Below are 12,886 nucleotides of genomic sequence, written 5' to 3' on the forward strand. Positions count from 1 at the left end.
GAGTGAGTGTGGTTGTAGGTTAAAGGTATTTGGTTTGTTAAGGGGTACTAAAACAGGCACAGCAGTCTGCCAGCGATTGATGTTTTAGTATTAATTCAAGTACTGTAGCATTGATCTCGTAATTTTGATGGTCAGAAAAATCAGTTTCTTCAACATAAACGGTTCGTAAATCCCATCCTGTCCCTGGTTAACCTGACCAGTAAATGTTACACAAGGCACGCATAAAGTTGTATGTTTTACTGCAGGTCGTTCCTTACCTTTCTCATCAGTGTAGCCTTCGTATTCTGGGTGGAAGTTCTCATTCTCATCAAAAAGAAGCGCGATCTTTCGGGAGACTTCCAGCCATTCATCCGGCACCTCGCTGTGGGCGTCTTTACCCGCCAGACAGGCAGCGTATCGCCCGAAGTTAATGGCGAGTTTAGCGCCTACGTTGGTGTAGACGGAGTTGTTGACAAACTCAGCATGTTCATCTGGGGGCATCACACCTAGGGAGCAATTGGCTTGCCGTTTAACACCCAGCACAGCAATATTCTCGGTATGTTATGGCAGCTTTAACATAACTGAGGCATGACAAGGCGAACCAGCTATCAGTATCAAGCAAAATGATCTACGTCGTTCTGGTAAAGATCCCAGCAGTTGCCAACATCATCGTATCAGACCACTATAAAACGGGATTCCCATGGAGGTGAACGGATGAAATAATGCTTACATCTCGCTCAGTCAAGAATACAAATGAAACCTTATTCATGTTGGGTATTGTCAATATATTTTCTGACAAGGTTGCATATAATGTCACAGGGCAGAGTAGCCTTTAGAATGAGTGATGATTTCAGCAAAAGACATTGACAAATTCATCTGAATAGACAGTAATTCTGATTATGGTCACTGACCACAACGATCAGTACTTCACTGTTTGATTGTAGATCTTTAATAGGTAGCCTAATAAGGTCACCACGACGCAAGTCTATAACATACTGTTCACGTATATGGTTGCGCAAAGAAATCCGTGTTACCTAAAGGCTCATCTAAATGTGCTTGCGTGCTTCTTCCAATTTTTCATCGATAATGCTTTCCATACAACAATCATTACCATTAATATCATACTGGAGAGTTTCGGGATTGTACGTCGGCCTTGACTTCCAGAACCGCGCCATATCCTTCAAGAACACATAACCCTTCTTCCCACTCAGCCAATCAATGTCCCTGGTCGCTGTCACGTACTGGCGTGCTGCCAGGGCAATGTCTCCGGTCACATGCTGTTGGTTCTCCCTGCACGCAGGGCAGACATCTGGGGTCACCTCAACCCCTGTCTGTGCACTCTCCCACGGGAACCTAAGACCCTCGTATCCTCCGCTCCGGGCGCGATCATACGCAGGTTCCATGTTGTTGATCCTGTAGGACAGCATCTGTTCGCCAAGTTCCGGGTGGAACATGAGCATTGTGGGGTACATCCACGTCTCCATGTCCCAGAACACGTGACCCTGGTAGTCAGTCCAGTTGGCACCATTGGCAAGACCTTTGAAAGTTATTAATCGATATCAGTAGCAAATAATGCCAACCAAAGGCTAATGCACATATACCCTGTATAGTGACTGGATGAAATGCAAGCGACTATAATTTTTCGATATCTTTCATTATACTTCAACCCAAGATGTCGCATACATGTTCGCGAATGTGCAATTAAAATGATGTTTTCTTACAAGTATATGTATACGTTATCCATATGGTTTCTTGTGTTAAAAGTGTCCGCAAAAATGGTTTGTCAGGGGCAAACTCCGAGAATGGAAAAAAAAATAAGCCTTGGGTCCCTCGGGCTACATCAACAGACCGTACCTCCTGGACTGAGGCCTCCGAACTTCCGGTTGGGCAGGAAGGTGTCCATAGATGGCAGGAAGCTCATGAGGTAGTAGAAGCAGCTGTTGATGAGCTTGGAGAGTTTGGTGTTCCCGTCAACGTCAATGCGGCCCCCGTCCCACTTGTTTCTCCAGGCCTCGAGGTGCCTTTGGTACAACAGCTCCGGCTTGATGGCCATTATCCGCAGAGCTTCATCAAAGTTGTTCCTAGCAGTATACCTGTCAGGGTCAATAGACGTGATGACACAATACGTCTTGGATTTCTCTGAGCTTCTAAATGTCAGGGTTGATTGAATGGTGGTGTAGTACAGATAAACGCTCTGTGTGTCCTCGCCTTCAATCTCAGGTATGCGTGTTCTACCTTCTTGGAATCTGGAACAAAATCCAAAATACCAAATTCTAGAAATAGATTAGGGTACGTTTTGTGCTATCATATCAATTTTCTGGTGTGTATATATATAGCAAATATTGGCAGTATCATCGGCAGTGATAATTTGAAATGGCTTATTTAAGGTCGCTGTTCTCACCCATATTACATAACTTCAGCACATGGCAATGTAAGTCTCGCATCGCAGTATCGTGAGTATATTTGGCAGCAACACGACAGATAATCATTCGAACTTGAACTTGAGAAATTGTGTTCTGTATCATGAAAGGGTTACATGGAATAGATGCAATAGACTATAATCAGTTGATTTCAAGATGTTGATTAAGAAAGTCACTAACTAATTTAGTAATGTATTATGTGTGAAACGTGATAAGAAACCAAATTATGTGAAAGTATTTGTGGTTATTGCTTATTGACAATGTTTACCTGCTAGTAGCTCTGTTAAACTCGACGGGGCGTGTTCTGAGTTTATCACTACATACGCGTACTATGTGTACAACACAAACGCAGTAAAAGAAAGATTTATACTTCTGTTTCACAAATAATCTGTCAGGGCTTTTGATTAGAGTAAGACACGGGGTTAGTTTTCCTATATACACTGCAACACGTGATTCGCAAAAAATAACCTGTGTTTTCCCTAGTCGTTTGTCATTTTCTATCCTGCTTTATGCTACTGCTAGTTTTGATACACAGTGTTCTATAAACGTGATATGCTTTCATAGAACATTCCATAAACCCAAAGTCTTTATCTAATAATGATAATAGTTATATTCATTTATAGAACGTGCAAATTCACAACATGAAAGTGTTGTTTGCGCTAAAAGAAAACGATAATTTGAAAAGTATAAGTGTAGAAACAACTAGGTCTTCAGATGAGATTTGAAAGAAGAGAGACTGGAGGCAGATTTGAGATACTCTTAGGAATGTTCAAAGAAGGAGTGTTCTTTTGAGTTGAAGTATTCACTCTAGGGGTTGCGAATAAAAATATATCTCGTGATCTTAGAGTCCTTTGTGGGCATTAAGCTGGTTGGAGTTGTGTCAAGTACAAAGGAGCACTGTTGGTAAAACATTTATGGGCGAGAACAAGGACTGTATAGTCAATGTGTGCAGCTACCTGAAGCCAGTTGAGTTGTCCTAGCAGTTGAGATATATGGTCAAATTTAGGAGTCTACATATATCACGTTTATTAAGTAACAATCACAAATACATATACATACTTATACATGGATGACACATAGTCCTCTGGCTCCGTGAACGTGATGTCCTCGCTGGGGCCACCGTGGTTGTTTACGACGTTGAACACGATGTCCTCAGTTGCAGATGTCCGTGTGAAGATCACGTCAGTTACTAGCAGGCGGTTATAGTACTGGTGGGCATATGTTCTCTGTGTGACCTTCACACCGGGCAAAGTCAGAACCTCTTCGAAGGTGCCTACGGACGAACAGGATAAGTGAGGTTTCATGTCAGCGGGTAAATGAAGGGTTTGACGCCAGAACATAACCAGCCACGATTATAGCCCGATTTCGTGGAGCGTTAAAGGCATAATTGTGAAAGAATTGACGAAATGCTGAAAATCGGTGATGGCTCAAGGCGTGAGACAGACGGTTAAAATGCCCTGCTCTTAGGCGAACAACCAATGAAGATCACATTTAATACTGACGTAGGGTGATCTCGTATATGTTAGTTTGAAGAACTAATATTAACAGAATGGAAAACCCATTTCTATTGTCCAGCAACTTTATATTGCTGGATTATTGCTATAAAAACGGTGTAAAACCATACCCATTCACTTAGCAAGACAACTAAACAGGCGCTTGTAATCACACATATATAGACAATGAAATGTTTGCACCCTACCCTTCTTGACATACAAGGAGTAGACCCGTGTGCCTTCATCCCCATCCTGGGGGGTGACAGTGATGGCTTGTGTAGCGGGGATCCGGGCCCGGTGACTCCAGCCTGGATGGGGAATAGATGTGGGTCAGTGAGTGAGTGAAGACAAACACACTCATAAGTATCACGCCTTCACCTATATAGCTACTCGCGATGACACAAGCTGACAAGGAACGACTTAGCGTGCAACAGGGCACAAATAACACACTATACCATGACGTCATGTTTGAAACATACAATGAAACAAATATCATTTAAAACGAGTAATTCATTACAGGTTTATGAAAATCAACATCCTATTAATATGAACCGACGGTGACAGAGATTGACGAGACATATTGATGACAATGGCTCCCTACCTTTAGGGCCATTGTAGAGGCCATTGACGTAGATGGTGTCACTCTTTACCAGCGTAGCAAGGTGACCGTTGCCGACTGAAGCCATGTAGCGGAAGTCTATCTCCTCACTGTTATCTTTCAGCGGCAGTCTACCATGAAATGATATAAACGTTAACCAACATCAGCTTGTTTGTTAAGGACAATTCAGTTGACAAAAACGAAAATGATGGTAACATATGTTCGCTATAAATGATTGCCCTTCTGATATAACATAGAATAGTACGGTAAACGCATTCTGCCTGAACATGTTTAGTTCGTGTTGGGTGAACGAACTGCTACAGAACCACTCACTTGTCAGTGCTGAAGATGTCTGGGTCGTCCGAGATGTCACTGTACTTGGAGACTGGCGAGGCTGTAGCAGTCGGCGAGAGACACAGGCCATCACAGTTGGGCTCCCTGAACTCTCCTCCCGTTTGAAGGGGTTTCTGTAGTTACAGAGGTATACATCACATTGGGTGCAAGTGAGAATTGGGTGGCACGGTCTTGTTTGTACATATATGTGTAGATGTATAGGCTATCATAAGCAGTCATCTTGATACAACCTGCTGTTTGGAGTGAGTGAGTGAACATTAGTTTACGGCGCTTTAGCATTATTCCAGCAATATCACGGCGGGTGACACCAGAAATGAACCTCACACATTGTACCCATGTTGGGAATTCAACCCAGGTCTTCGGCGTGACGAGAGAACCCTTTAAACCTAGGCTACCCCAACGCCACTTACTGATTGGCATGTCAACCCATAAGGGAAACGAGGAAAGGACAGTTTCAGTCATGTAAGTTTTAGTCATGAGAAGCTACATGTAATCTATTTGTAAAATACTTAAAGAAAACGAATATAGTGTATTTTACGGAAACGTAGTAGGGCCACGGTGATTGTTTTAGGATATAGGAGATACAGTGGAAACTGTCAAAACCAGCATTTTTCCAATCCGGCAAGTTGTCAACACTGGCGTAAAATCTCAGCCTCGTCCGTAGCTTGACATTTATCATCAGCACTACAATTCGGCACATTGTCTAAACCGGATTGTTTCTTCAGCCCCAGTTAGTGCCGGTTTAGACAGCTTCCACTGTACTAAGTCCTACGTATGAGATAATATGTCCTACGGTGGCCTAAATAACTCCTAGGTAGGAGATAGTGACACCAACAAAAAATGGCCCTACTAGGCTTTTGTAGTATTTTGATTTGGATATGTTTGTTTCTCAGGTCTGTACATGAGCTGTCCAGGTAACTGTTTCACATTTGACTGTGCAGCAACATCATTCCGGTAAAACCTACATAGTACTCACGACTGTTTTCACTAATGGTTTTACATCGTTGCGTTATTTAACTGAAAACACTTCATGTGCATGATAAATATTCCCCCATTCCATAGCTATCATGTGATGGTGAAATACCAAATGCGATTTTCGACTGGTGATGGTATCGGTAACTTTCTTGGGAATATAACAGCACTGGGATGTACAGAAGTACAGTGATAGTGGCAGTACCCAGCGTCTCCAGGTCTTGAGGGCACACAGAAGCCGGTCCCCTGAGCAGGTGAGGGTGGGGCAGGAGAACGTCTTCACCTGCCGCTCCGACAACACGTTGTACTCTGCCAATATCTTCTTCCTGGTAACAGATAAAGGACATTTGTTTCAGGAGACACTCGGGTGGATGCGTATAGCAGTGAGATGCAATGCATGTGTGACAGTAAAGCCAGGTTACAGGTGAGCCAGGATAAAGAAGTCTTCAGTGAGTTAACAACGATAGCTAATACAGATTTCCAGTCCCGTCACCTGATCCTGGTACGGCTAAGACCGTTCCCGACCACTGATGCACTGGAGTGTTACACAGCCAAAGCAATATGTCAGTAAGCGTGAATGTACGTACAGATCACATGTGTCCTGAACAATCAAACGTCAATATATCAATACTGTAAAACGTTAACGCCAGAGAATAATCACTCAGTGTTTATGGAAACAGTTTCCAATGGGCGGAAAAGGCAAATTGGTATTGAAAATTATGTGCGAATGGATTATTGCAAATTAAGGATGGCATCATAGATGTTAGCAAAAAGGGTAAGCATATTCTGCTGTACTGGTAATTCCTGGCACCGACAAAATATTCCTATACAGTCGAGTTCTGTTTGTTGGCAGAGGTGAACCGGAACACCGGAGGTAACGCTGCTGCGGAGTATTCATGACCACGAAAACCGCTCCTTTAAAGGGCATTGTGGCCAGTGTCAATGTTCAGTGTTGTGTGAATTCACTAATACATGCCCATCTAATCTACATGGTACATAAAATGTTAGACATTATTTTTGTTTGTCTTGAATATCAGCTTACTTCTCAACGCCACATTTGACGAGTCGTTTCAGAGCTGCTAGCGCCCTCTCACTCGGACGGCTGCACGTGAAGTCACCAAGGAAGCCAACAGCTGAATTATATTTCCAAAAATGATCACTTTTTCACAAAAATACAGTAGCATGTTGAATTGTGAAATATATGCTAAGTTCTTGACTACTTAATGTCACTCCTGGCTGTGAATGGTTCATTGCTACAATAAAGTACCATAAACTTTTGTGAGAATTAAAATATTCTGAAATATAGTTTGTATGTGTTTCAGCTGATATAGTAAGTCAGTGTAATAAGAAAGGATATTAGTAATTCCAGAAACATCATTGAAATGGGCTTAAACAACGTTCCCATTACGGAAATCGAGATGGACCCTTCGGTTACGTGAGTGGTCGTTAGAACCAAAAGGCTGCGCCACGTAAATGTTCGAACTATTATTGTCGGTTCAAAGATGCATATATAAGTGTGAATGGATAAGTGTTGGCTTACCTAGACTGGTATCAGCATAGTCTCCCGTCAACACAACCAGTCTGTCCCAACCTCGACCCTCGTACACGTTGCCGTCGTTGTCGATGAGGAAGTTGTAAGCGATGTCGGGGCGCTGCGTCGTTACTTGTTGTCCCTTTGATACAAACCAAAGAGTTAGTTTGGCAAATCCCTGACATGATGCCGCCACCAGGAGATTCTAACAAGCAGGAGACGTGCACAAAGACTCAAAGACTGACCAGATGGGACGTGCGTGCGTGCGTGTGTGTGTGTGTGTGTTTTCCCTCAATACAGAGTACAACAAATTGCTTCAGGTCAGGGATACGAACCAAAGAGATTCCCGTCTGGAGGTGGCACCTTGCACTTAGGAGATGTTCCTAACAGAGAGGCATGGGTACACACATGTTAAATACCTAACCTACTTACCTGTATATGATGCATCATTCGTTTACACTTTACAAGCTCCTCACACATTTCTCCACCAGTCTGATAGACTACAACATGGCTATACATCGAACTCCTCGGAGTAGAGGTGTCCACATCTACCGCCCGCCAAGCACGTCTGCCCAGTACGACCGGACACGAGGAACCTAGGACAGTCATAGCCAAACAGTATTCAGTCAACACAACATTCAGTGGCTGAAGACAGATGGGTGCTCGCCAAGTTATGATGAGTGCAGGCGGGCTGTGATGTCTCTGTCCTGGCTTTCTGATACAGAATGGATTACATTTTGAGGACATCCTTCACTGTGATCAGCACCAGTTGCAATATCTCATGGACCGCAATATGAACCAATGGATAAAATATCTATTTGATTTCTATCAAATCACTTCAAAGCAAGTATTACATGAAGTAAGCTCTTTTAATGTAAAATCAACTGATCGCTGCACTGGTTTATAATAAAGGCCACAGAAACATCATTGTACACTCTGCCACAGCCCTGGTTCGTCATAGCAGACGAATTATATCAAAATACATGTTTAAAGCTTAAAGTCAAAAGAGAACAAGTACAAATTCAATTTTACGGCAGGGTGAGAACAACACTGAAAAAAAGGTAAAAGAATGAACCTTGACTTTAGTTGGGGTTCACGAAAACCATACTTCTTTGTGTCAAAAGATAGATAAGTTGGAATATCCAATCGTGAAACCGAAGGGTCTAATTTATAGACGGCCAATGCAATGACTACCACACGAGATAGGGTCCATCTGTTCGTTATACCTTCAGGAAGAGGGCAGTCTGTTGTATCAACACCGCGGATACTGAAAGCTTCCCGTGGGATGACCACTTCGTTGTCTGAAATATATAGTTTCAAATTTATTAATATTGCAGTCGTAAGCAAATCGAGAGATATGTTCTTGCACTTTCATATAACCGCGCTCGAGCTGTACGTATGTGAATAACAGACAAATCAGCGACTGGTACAATCAGCATCGGTTCACACCGTCGTCATGCGACGATAACATCTTTATCTAAGTTGACTTGGGGTTGGTGTTTAGTCAAAGATTTATACAGTTTATCATTACTATCGTTTGTATAAATTAGAATTGCTAAATAAAGCTGGTTCAGAGACAAATAATGGTTATCATTACTATCTTTTGTATAATAGAATCATATGTATATGAACTTGGTATTTTGTCACCCCTGAATATCTCATGATGTGTTCTGTGGGACTTTTTTCAAATAATCAAATCTTGCATCGAATGAAGGCATGTTTGGTTATTACGATGACACGAAAGAAAGATGTCGCGGAAAATGACACTCCGATCTGGTAAGTAGCTACATTATACGAGGGCATGCTTGTGATGGACCATAAAATTTTATCAAATTCAGAATTCAAGAATTAAATTCAGTTCAGTGTTTATTAATATCTTGGAAAACAGCCCTTGAAATTGTTCCAGTGGACCCCTATAATATTTATTTCAATATAAGTTATATTAGTATTGGAATGTGTTATTACTCTGAGTTATTTTGTATCCTTTTTGTCCTTTATGGAATAGTGTCACTATTGGTACATGGAACAACTGTGCAGTATCTTGTATGTTGTTCAGTGACATCATAACAGACCTCTTTCTAACAACAATCTCTGCCCAGTTCTGTTGACGATCAGCTCTATGTCATGTTCCGATGACTTGCTCTTGACGACACGTACGGTGTTGATGCCGATGTCGACGTCCAGGGAGTTACCTAGGTAGTCGAGACTGACCAGTCGCATGCCGGATGTCCCCGGAATGACCTTAGGGTCAAGGTCCAGCGTCTCCACGTGAAGTCGTGCTCCTCCATACCCGAACAGCACAGCCTGGAGGAAGCCCCCCATTCCAGTGATGAAGTTGACCGCACCGATGCCCGACCTGGCCTCCGTCCAGATCTACAAACATATGCATTTGATGAATAACTGCACAATCTTTGTCCGACAAGGTATCAACTGATGTGGTAACCGCATGAAAACCAATAAAGCTGTAATTCATACAGTAAATAACCCTAGTTACTTACATGACGATGGAGGACATATGGGTTCATTCTTTGTTACAGCTGATCCTATTTCGGAGCTCTGTCGCACATGTGTAACCGTTAACAGCAACGTTCAATGTTGATGCTGAGATGGGTAGACATTTCCCGGCACCAATATGTTGTGAGTCGCCTTAAAGAGTTCGCGAGCATAGAGCGAGTAGCTATTGTGATGGATGCACATTTCCTATCGCCATACCCTTGTCATAAAATCTATATAATCCTAATGCATAGTCACATTTTCTCGAGTCATTACAGAAAGCAGATATAAAGGGAGTCACCTTGAAGGGTTCGCGGGCATAGAGCGAGTAGCTCTTATGGAATAACTCTTTGGCCTTAGCTTCATCCCCGAGCTCTAGCCAGCCGATACTGAACATCCCCCACGTCATGGCCGGGCCTAGCGGCGTCGTCACATCGTCGTACACCTCAAGGTCATTCCGTCTCACCTCCCTGGACATCGGCCACATCTGGGGGAAGCCGGCAAGGATCGTGTCCGCCTGCTTTACCACGGCCTTCTCTCCTACAAAGGACATATATTTTACTTGTTGACTGCTCCACCTACACATAAACACCTGTTGTCTAAAAGGCAATTCTTTCTAACCTGCAAGAGTAAGTCTCCGGGCCATTTCCAGTACCTGACGCCCGACATATTTCATAGCACTGTCGATAACCCACTCATATACATTTGGAGTCGATTAGTAATTTGAATAACGTGACAGTATACGCTTCCTATACGGCCTTTAAAACACAATACTGTTGGGACAGATATTATCATCTCCTTTGACTACTGTTGAGTTACAATGCCACTTAGTGACATAACTTGCTTTCAAAGGAGTATATAATTATATATAGTTTGCCCATTGCTGTGAGTGACGAAAGCCTCCGTTGGAGAAGAACAACCTTTGTGTCAAATTCTGATGCCATCAGTGTTTGCCAGTGATGCATGCGAACCGTTTTCATCACGACTGTTTTTGTAGCGCAATGAAGTTCCTTTCGAGTCGTAATCGAGACTGATTATTCACTGGTGTGACATGAAATATACCCTCTGAGGTAATAAAATGGTCGACTACTGTTGGTGATTCTGCTGCCACTTTGTAAGTATGGTGGAATTACTAGAACTGTTACTCAACTGCAGTATTATCAGGGTTCAGTGAGGTCATGTCATAGGAATGTTTGCTTTCTGCTTGTTTGGTTGGTTCGCCTGTTCTTTAACGCAGCGTTCAGCAGTATTCCAGCCATATGGATTTGGTCAGGACCAGACATTCCAGCGACTTACCTCATTAACATCGTTCTTCGCCTTTGGAGACAATGGCATGTATCAGCCAAGTCAGCCAGCCAATGGCATGCCATCCTGACCATCAGATCCCAATCGTCGCCTCTTACGACATGGGCTGCTGAAGATCAGTTTTAACCTGGATTTTCACGGGTCTAAGAGTAGAGTTTGAATCGTGCACTGAATTCCCATCACCCGTCCGTTTTAAATACTTGTATAACTAATATATATACATTACCCGTAACATCTTCATAGCCCTCAAACTCTGGATGGTACTGTCTGCGTTCATCAAATGGAATGTATATTTTGTCGGCAATGTCCGTCCACGTGGAATTGACGTGTTCTCCGGCCAGACAAGAGGCGTAGTTAGCGAAGTGGACGCTGAGTTTAGCTCCAATGTTGGTATACACTGAATTGTTGATGCTTATCTGATGTTCATCAGGGGGCATTACACCTTAAACAGATCATAACATCAGGTATACTAGTTCAGCACCTATTATTTTGGATACGGTTAGTATGGAAACGGAAAATATCATAATAAAGTTATGTAACGATTTATGATTTATAAATGAACCTTTGTCAAAGTTGGGTAGTCTTGTGCTTAGAGAAGTCATTCGCCATACTGCAAACATGATTTCGCTTCTCGAAGTGGGTACTTCGGACTTTGAATTAGCCATCTCAAGGGTCAGAGGCTCAGTCACCACTTCAAACATCCACTAACCCTTTCAATCACACACCAGTAAAACCAACCAGCCAGGAACTCGTTCACGTAAACAAAACGAACTAACTACAACTATTAAGAATACATAATGACATACAATTCTCACCATTTATTTCAAAAGCTTGTTTGTCTTCATTCCAGGCAGGTCGCGTGACCCAGAACTTGCCCATATCTCTGATAAACTCATACCCTTTCTCGTGTTTCAACCACTGCATGTCTCTCGTGGCTGACAAATACTGGCGGGCAGCAAACGCAATGTCTCCTGTGATATGTTGTTGGTTTTCACGGCAGGGAACACATATATCTGGCGTGACCTCGGCCCCAGAGGACGCCCCCTCCCAGGGGTACCGTAAACCTCCATAGCCCCCAGACGCTGCTCGTTCATATGATGGCGGCATGGCATAGATCCTGTAGGACAACATCGCTTTGGCCAGACCAGGATGAAACATCAGAATGGGAGGATACATCCACGTCTCCATGTCCCAGAACACGTGCCCTTGGTAGTCGGTCCAATTTGCACCGTTGGCCAGACCTCCAGGACTGAGGCCATAGAACTGATTGGTTGGTAGGTATGTCTTCTCTGAAGGGAGAGAACTCATGATGTAATAGAAGCTTCCATGTACCAGCTTAGCCAGCTGGAGATTGTCCTTGATTTCTATATGTCCATTATTCCACTTCGCCGTCCATGCATCAACATGGCGCTGGAAAACCAGATTGTTGTCTGATAGGAAGTCCCGTCTACCAGCTTCAAAGTTCATGTTGCTTCTGTCAATAGTCTGGTCAATGGCGGTCATGTAGATCCATCGGTCTGTGTTCGAACCTGTATGGAGCGTCAGAGTGTCGGGGATCTCATACCACGCAATGTAGATATCCTGTAGAGGAGTGCCCTCGCGTTCTGGTATCAGGGTCGTCCCCTTTGTCCTCCAACAGTTCCACCGAGGACATCTGTATGGAAGTCACATTCTACATCTTATTTACACCATATGAGTAGTCCTTCAGCGGTACATGCTGACGTTAAGGCTAGTTATACGG

The 12,886-nt window shown here is 43.2% G+C and overlaps 1 protein-coding gene across 1 annotated transcript in view; it reads right to left on the reverse strand.

Annotated features, from left to right (window-relative positions):
• LOC137298522 (uncharacterized) overlaps positions 1-12,886 on the reverse strand; it is a 34,464-nt gene that overhangs the window by 18,689 nt on the left and 2,889 nt on the right. Inside the window, exons 5-20 of the mRNA XM_067830815.1 lie at positions 11,961-12,799; positions 11,372-11,587; positions 10,142-10,380; positions 9,420-9,720; positions 8,574-8,648; positions 7,780-7,943; positions 7,357-7,489; positions 6,859-6,949; positions 6,022-6,142; positions 4,824-4,957; positions 4,494-4,621; positions 4,099-4,200; positions 3,459-3,672; positions 1,834-2,225; positions 1,091-1,516; positions 258-485 (exon numbers count right to left, since the gene is read on the reverse strand). Of these exons, the coding sequence (XP_067686916.1) occupies positions 258-485; positions 1,091-1,516; positions 1,834-2,225; positions 3,459-3,672; positions 4,099-4,200; positions 4,494-4,621; positions 4,824-4,957; positions 6,022-6,142; positions 6,859-6,949; positions 7,357-7,489; positions 7,780-7,943; positions 8,574-8,648; positions 9,420-9,720; positions 10,142-10,380; positions 11,372-11,587; positions 11,961-12,799 (3,803 nt within the window). The remainder of the gene's footprint in view (positions 1-257; positions 486-1,090; positions 1,517-1,833; positions 2,226-3,458; positions 3,673-4,098; positions 4,201-4,493; positions 4,622-4,823; positions 4,958-6,021; positions 6,143-6,858; positions 6,950-7,356; positions 7,490-7,779; positions 7,944-8,573; positions 8,649-9,419; positions 9,721-10,141; positions 10,381-11,371; positions 11,588-11,960; positions 12,800-12,886) is intronic.

Source organism: Haliotis asinina, chromosome 10 (genome assembly GCF_037392515.1).
Source record: "Haliotis asinina isolate JCU_RB_2024 chromosome 10, JCU_Hal_asi_v2, whole genome shotgun sequence".
In the NCBI taxonomy this organism is placed as follows: Eukaryota; Metazoa; Mollusca; class Gastropoda; order Lepetellida; family Haliotidae; genus Haliotis; species Haliotis asinina.